Source organism: Silene latifolia, chromosome 9 (genome assembly GCF_048544455.1).
Source record: "Silene latifolia isolate original U9 population chromosome 9, ASM4854445v1, whole genome shotgun sequence".
Lineage (NCBI taxonomy): Eukaryota > Viridiplantae > Streptophyta > Magnoliopsida > Caryophyllales > Caryophyllaceae > Silene > Silene latifolia.
Genome location: NC_133534.1, coordinates 64,104,916 through 64,112,520, shown reverse-complemented (window position 1 = coordinate 64,112,520; position 7,605 = coordinate 64,104,916). Strand labels below are relative to the sequence as shown.

The following is a 7,605-nucleotide window of genomic DNA, read 5'->3' as shown; positions in this document are numbered from 1 at the left end:
TACTCTCGTTGCATCTGTACTATAGCTGCCAAACAATGACACATTCTGAAAAAATGACACGAACCCGACACGAAAACAACGGTTTTTGGTTGAGGATTAATGACCCATTAATGTAATGGGATCGACAGGAAACACGACAAGATATTTATTTGGATTTGGTTGAGCTCTCTTAACACAAACCTGACATGAATGACCTATTTACTAAATTAATCCTATATTACTTCATCCTTCATCCTTCATCACATAAATATAATTTCACTTTCCAAAATTAGACATGACACAAAAACAAGGCACAAGTCCGACACTTAATTAACGGGTTAGGGTTGAGGCTTGATGAACTGTTTATGTAAGTGGGTCGACACAAGATTTTATTGGGCCGGGATTGCGCTTATGGGTTTTTGACCCATTTACATATGACACGAATAAGACATAACCCGATATGTTTGCCAAGTGTAACAAAAAGTTTAAACCATCCAATATGAACTCTTTTAAAACAAATTATAACTTAGTATGATAAAAAAAGATTAACTAGCATTAGTTGCCCTCCACGCTTTTGATCGCATGTGAACTCTTGAAGTATGTTTAAATATAACGTTTCAAAGTAATTTAGAAACAATTTCTGAAATTTGGTAATATTTCATGAAAGAAAGAAATATGACATATCAATATCATATAGGCCGCCAGAAGCTTTGTAACATTTGAACTAAAAAACGTACTAAAGTTAAGCAACAATTTTCAATGCAAAGATTACATTCGTTTATATGAGAAAAAGGTTGATGAAATAACATAAGTTTCATTATGACGTAATGTTTGAATTTATAGTTATCTAAAACTTGTTAGTATAATAATTGTTTATGTGTAATTAAACAAACAATAGCATATAATACATATCCAAATAAGTACATTTAAACATTCTTCATATTTATACTTCATGGACAAACATACTTATTTTAAAGTCAATTTAATTTTATAAGTTAACCATAAAGAGTATCTCATTCTATACGTTAAGATAAAGAAATGACGATCAATAAAAACAGAATTTGGATATAAATATAATATAAAAAAAGATTAATATGTTAAAGCAAGTAAACCAAACGAAACACTTATATAATCCTTCTAAGTTCACCTTCAAAAATTAGCTTTTCAATATGATAAAATCAATCCTATATTTTCTTTTGATTAAATTCAATTATAATGATCATATTGACAAACGCTTTAATAAGGTAACTTGCATATCACACTAAATTTTGCTAAGTAACCTCACAAAATTTAGGAGCATAAGAGGAAAAAAATTCGATAAGTAAGAAAAAAACTCATCACAATTAATAATTCACATAAATTAACTTTAAATAATAAATCGTAACAATAACGTATGTTTATTAAACGTAGAAATAAATTAAAGCGTTAAATGTGAATTTGCAAATATAAATTAGCACGACGAATTCATTTGCTCTCAAACAACGACCACTTTTTTAATATTTTTATATTTTTGTACGCTAAACAATTTTAACACTTAAAATACGAATAACTAAATTAACCTTTTATTATGGAGTTAAAGCCAATCCGGATTACTCTACTCCTAAGTCTTTTATTTATTATGGCAGAATACGGTTTTGCTATTGAATTTGTTCCTACATCTAGCCCTACCGCATCCGATGAATTCCAAAAATGTGCAACTGATCTTGGCAAAACTTGTGGAGATGTCATATCAAAAAATATATATTTGCTACCGGAAAAGATGTTTCAAAAGAATGTTGTAGCGCTTTGTTAAAGGTTGGAGAGGATTGTCACGATCTTCTAACAGAAGTGACGATTGTGTACTTGCATCTTCAGAAGGCACAAGCACGGGCAGCTTGGGGTAAAAATGATGAAGTGTGGCAACTATGCAACACATTTGGTCATGTTGGTGATAAGGCTTAAATTTATCCGAATTGTAATTTAAAACACACATTGAATAATAAGACGTATGCTCTTTAACATATTTGTGCAATCCGAATTATGTGGTTAATGCTATTATTATCTCGTAGTACTAGATTGCATACATTTCACCAAAAACATTGTTAGTTATATCCTTTATCATAACGAAGACATAATTTTTTTACATTTCGTTCATGCTTTTAATCTTATTTCCCAACATCTGCTTTTAAAAATTTTAGCTTCTATTATCTATTCGGTTAGTTTCCTTATATAAACATACTCTAGTTGCATCTGTACTAGAGCTGCCAAATAATGACACATACTGAAAAAACGACACGAACCCGACACGAAAACAACTGTTTTTGGTTGAAGCAATCTAAACACAAACCCAACATGAATGACCTATTTAATCCTATATTCCTTGAATCTTCATCTTATAAATATAATTACACTTTCCAAAAATAGACATGACACAAAAACAAAGCACGAGTCCGACACTTAATTAACGGGTTAGGGTTGAGGCTTGATGAACTGTTTATGTAAGTGGGTCGACAAGAGATTTTATTGGGCCGGTTTTGCGCTTAAGGGTTTTTGACCCATTTACATGTGACACGAACAAGACGTAACCCGATATGTAACTAAAAGTTTAAACCATCCAATATGAACTCTTTTAAAACAAATTATAACTTCGTATGATAAAAAAGATTAACTAGCATTAGTTGCCCTCCAAGCTTTTGATCGCATCTGAACTTTTGAAGTATGTTTAAATATAATATTTCAAAATAATTTAGAAACAATTTCTGAAATTTGGTAATATTTCATGAAAGAGAAGAAATATGACATATTAATATTATATAGGCCGCCAGACGCTTTGTAACATTTGAACTAAACAACAAACTAAAGTTAAGCAATAATTTTCAATGAAAAGATTACATTCGTTTACATGAGAAAATGGTTAATGAAATAACAAAAGTTTCATTATGACGTAATGTTTGGATTTATAGTTATCTAAAACTTGTTAGTATAATAACTGTTTATGTGTAATTAAAATAATAGAATATAATATATATCCAGATAAATACATTTAAATATTCTTCATATTTATACATCATGGACAAACATACTTTTTTTTTTGGTTAATTAATAACAATACTATGAACTATGGGGGTCCTTCTCAAATTACTATGTACTATAATTTAACTACGATTAGTACCAACTAATGCATCATTTATCATGTAATGGAACAGGTGGAAGGGTGACCTGTTCCACCGGTTTTCTTTTCTTAAAACAACTGTTAACCTTTCATTTTAACTTAATTCATTCTCTCTCTCATCTTTTTACCTTCTTTTCATCTCTTATCTTTCCCTCTTCCTTCACTGTAAAACGCCATTGTTAGTCATCATCAACCTTCATTCATTGCTGCTATTCATTCATCTACTTCATTCTTATGCATAGATTATCAAACTGAAGGCGGAGTTTAATCAATTTTGTCCTAAATTGATTCCACAATGGATAAGGTAATTCATTTACCCTAATTTAGAATTTCATAAGTTTGATTTGTTTGATTACCCTCTTTTTTAATTACTAAGAACCCTAATTTAAACTATTCATTACTAATTAGTAAGAACCCAAATTTAATTACCTTCTTGTTTTCCCTAATTTTGATTCGAAAAAAGTTAAGTTGCTCATATTTGTTGTGTTTTAATTCATGAATATGTTATTTTCCCTAATTTAATTACCCCTTGTTTTCCCTAATTTCGAATTTACACATTACCCCTTGTTTCATATGTTATTTTCTGTTTTAATTAGGCAAATAAAAATCAAACGACAATTGTGACCTTGAAATTATGGTTTGGTGGTTGCTTTAAAAGGGGTGATGAAGGTCTGATATATGTAGGTAGTACATTTAGGACTGTGGGTATAGACCCAAATGAAATGTGTTGGTTTACAATGGTTGAGGAAGCAGAAAAATGCGGTTTTAAGAGAGAAGTGAATGGTATTTTTTTCATGAGCTCTACTGATGGATTGCAAAGAGCTTTGAATGATACTCATGCTATGGTTATTTGTAAGAAGGCTTTGGAGGAGAGAGTTGGTGACTGTTACATTGTACCTGGGTGTGATGTCCCCCAGTTAATGCAGTTGGTGGAAAGTGGTGTTGGTCTTACTTTAATGAAGATGTCTTCCAAAATGGTCCCTAGGAGAAAGGAAAGTACTAGCATAAAGAAGGGACCACCTTTATCTTTACCCACAATTGAAACCCCAGCTTTATTTAACACACAAAGCACAAAGAAAAGCACCCAGAAAACCACCAAGACAAACAATCAAAAAAGCACAAATACATCAGAAACCCAAAAAATAGTCTTGAAATCTCCTAAAAAAGCTTCTGCAAAAATCCAAACTACCTTAAGAACATCACCCAGATTGAGATCTCAAGAAATCATTTCAAATAACCTTCATATATCTCAACCATCCTCCCCAGATATCATTGTCCATTATCACAAAAATCCTAAAACTGCATCCAAACAAATCTCTACTGACCATAGCAGACCTGAATCATCCTCCCCAGCTATACTTGAACCCTTATATAATTTCAATGAACTAACCCTAGCAGATGTGTTCAATGAGTATGAGGCAAATGCTGATGAAGCTTGTCTAGCTAGTAATGATGATTACTTAAGTGAAGATGAAGAGCAGAACCCTGGTTATGACCCTGAAGGTGAATCTGAGGGAGATTTGGATGAAAGTGAGTCAGATGTGGAATTAGTTGAGGAAGTTGAGTCTGTTTATGATGCATTGAATAAGGGAGACTTGGATGAGGGGTCTGATATTGAGTTAAATGAGGCTAGGGTTAGGTTGAAGAAGTTTAATGAAGATGCTCTAAAAGTTGTAGCTCAACTCCAACTTGAAGCAGCTTCTGGTAAATTGAGTGGACAAGAAGCAACAACTTTTGAGGGTGTAACTACTACTGGCAGCATTCAATTGAGTGATTATGATGAGAGTGGGGATGAACAAGAGACCCTAGGGAATAGTGATGAAGAATGTATACCTGGGAAGAGGAAAAGGTCAAGTATTCCAGTTGTAAATGAAAGATCTGATTTCAACAAACTCAAATGGTGTGTGGGCATTAGTTTTCCAAATAGAGATCTTTTTAGAGAATGTGTAACAAGATATGCCATTGCTCAAGGTAGAGACTTAACTTTTGATATTAGTGACAATACTCATGGGAGAAAACTTGGGGTAAGGTGTAAATCTGGTTGTCCATTTAGGCTTTATGGTAGTTGGGATAATCAAAGAGCAGCATTTATGGTTAAAGCAGTGGATCCAAATCATACTTGTCAAAGGACAATGGAAACCAATAGGCAGCTCAAATCTACATGATTAGCAAAGCAATTTCTGGATGTATTTAAAGCCAAACCACATTGGCCAGCTCAGGACATCATAAAGACAGTAAGAAGAGCTTACACAGTGCTAATAAAGAAGGGTTTTGCATACAAAGTGAAGTACTATGCTCATAAGCTCTTACATGGGTCAATGAAGGAACATTATAGTAAATTGGGAAGTTACATGGCAGCCCTTGAAGACACAAATTCAACCAGTGACTTCACTTTATTCACCAACCCAAATGTGACATCAAACCCAGCTACATTTCTAAGGTTCTATATGTGTTTTAATGCCCTGAAGACAGGCTGGAAGCTTGGATGCAGAAAGATAATATCTGTTGATGCATGTTTCTTGAAGACTTTTTAGGGGGTCAATTAATAGCAGCTGTTGGTAGGGATGGGAATGAGCAAATGTTCCCTTTAGCTTGGGCAGTAGTGAAAGGTGAGAATAATGAAAGCTATGAGTGGTTTTTCAAACAACTGAAGATGAGCATAGGAGAAGAAGATGGTCATGGAATGACTATTATATCTGACCAGCATCAGGTATATAAACATACTTCTGCCAAACACTAATACATTTTACATTTACAATGTTATGGATAAAAATACCACTTAGCACCTGTGACGTGGCATTATTCTACTGGCAGAAAAAGCGGCTAAAGAGTGACAGCGTGGCGCGCGGTAATTGGTGAATGAGAGGAGAGAGGGATCGCTGAGGTGGCACATTGTGGACCATGGGATCAAAAAGCAACAAACACACTATAATATGGGCTAAGGAAGAAACCCACGTACAAAAGGAAGGGAAGATTGGGCTTGGACTTTTTCAACAACTGTTACCTATCTTCATGGTAACAGCCCGAGATTCCAGGAGCAGACGCAGGGAGAAGTCCAGTAACCCTAGGTCTAATTCCAGCAGCTATATAAGGATGAGAAGACCAGCACACAAGGGGCATTCAAGGCTAAAATCAAGCAGCACTTCCCTCCTAAAAATCCCATCAACGATCAGCAATATTTCACTGACAATAACATAATTGTATTTCCTTACTTGAGCATTTTACACGGATTATAGTGCAAAGTTGGCGGGATTCCGACTCCCCCCGCAGTTGTTCCCACACCGGGTTTTCCACGTCACCAAAAATCCCACGTGTCATTCTTTTCGCTTGTCTTTCTTTCGTTATTCTCATCACTGCGTTTAAATCGTAATTGACATTAGGATATTCACTATCACTCACATAATTAATTCGTAATCGGTAAATTTTTACCAAAACAAACAACTTGAACTTATACATGCTTATTTATTGTCTTGTAGAGTATAGTGACCATGGTAGCCCAGGAATTCCCTAGAGCTGAGCATAGACATTGTGCCAGACATATATTTGCAAACTGGCACAAGACTTACAAGGGAGAATACATGAAGATGATGTTCTGGTCTTGTGTTAAGGCCTATAATGAGGCTGACTTCACTGATGCCTTAGAAACCCTCAAGGAAGCTGATCCAAAAGCTGCTGAAGCTTTCCTTGCCTGTAACCCAACCCTCTTCTGTAGAGCATTCATTTCAAATCACACCCAAAATGATGTCATTGTAAGTAACATGTCTGAGACATTTAATGCCTACATAATCAATGCAAGATCCAAACACCTCATTTACATGCTTGAAGACATTAGGACTTCCATTATGAAAAGGTTGGTTGAGAAAAAAATGGATATGGAGGGGAGTACACATGTTGTTTGTCCAAGGGTTCAAGAGAGGCTTGAAATAGAGGAGGATAAGGCTTCTACATGTAAAGTCTTACCATCTAAGCCTACTCTATTTCAAGTGCAGGATGGGATTGATGGCCTAACTGTGGACTTAGAAGCCAGAACATGTACATGTAAGAAATGGGACTTGACAGGTATCCCTTGTAGCCATGCTGTTTCTGCTATATTCAGTATACATGGCCATGCAGAAGACTATGTTTCTGACCACTACTACAGATACAGGCTATAACAACGGTCAAAAACCGTTGTTATATAAAAAAGCGGACGTTGTTAAAGCGTCCGTTGTAGAAGGTTTTAACAACGGTTGGTTTACTTAACGAAACCGTTGTTAAAACTATTAACAACGGTTTTATGTATAAAAACCCGTTGTGGAAAGTGACTCAATTTTGGGGGGAAAGTTATAACAACGGGTTGTAATATACAAAACCGTTGTTATAACTAAAGACAACGGGTTGTTTCTCAATAACCGTTGTTGTTTGTTCTTAAAAAATAAAAAAAAATTAAATTAAATATTACTAGATGCATGCATAATTACGGCCTGTTAGAATTC

General features: G+C 34.5%; 1 protein-coding gene across 1 annotated transcript; it reads left to right on the top strand.

Moving 5' to 3' along the window:
- Positions 1 to 5,481: 5,481 nt before the first annotated feature.
- On the top strand, positions 5,482 to 7,284 carry LOC141601136 (uncharacterized). Its single transcript, XM_074421404.1, has 3 exons — positions 5,482 to 5,512; positions 5,656 to 5,840; positions 6,607 to 7,284. The coding sequence occupies exons 1-3, from the start codon at positions 5,482 to 5,484 to the stop codon at positions 7,282 to 7,284; spliced, it is 894 nt and encodes a 297-aa protein (XP_074277505.1).
- Positions 7,285 to 7,605: the final 321 nt, after the last annotated feature.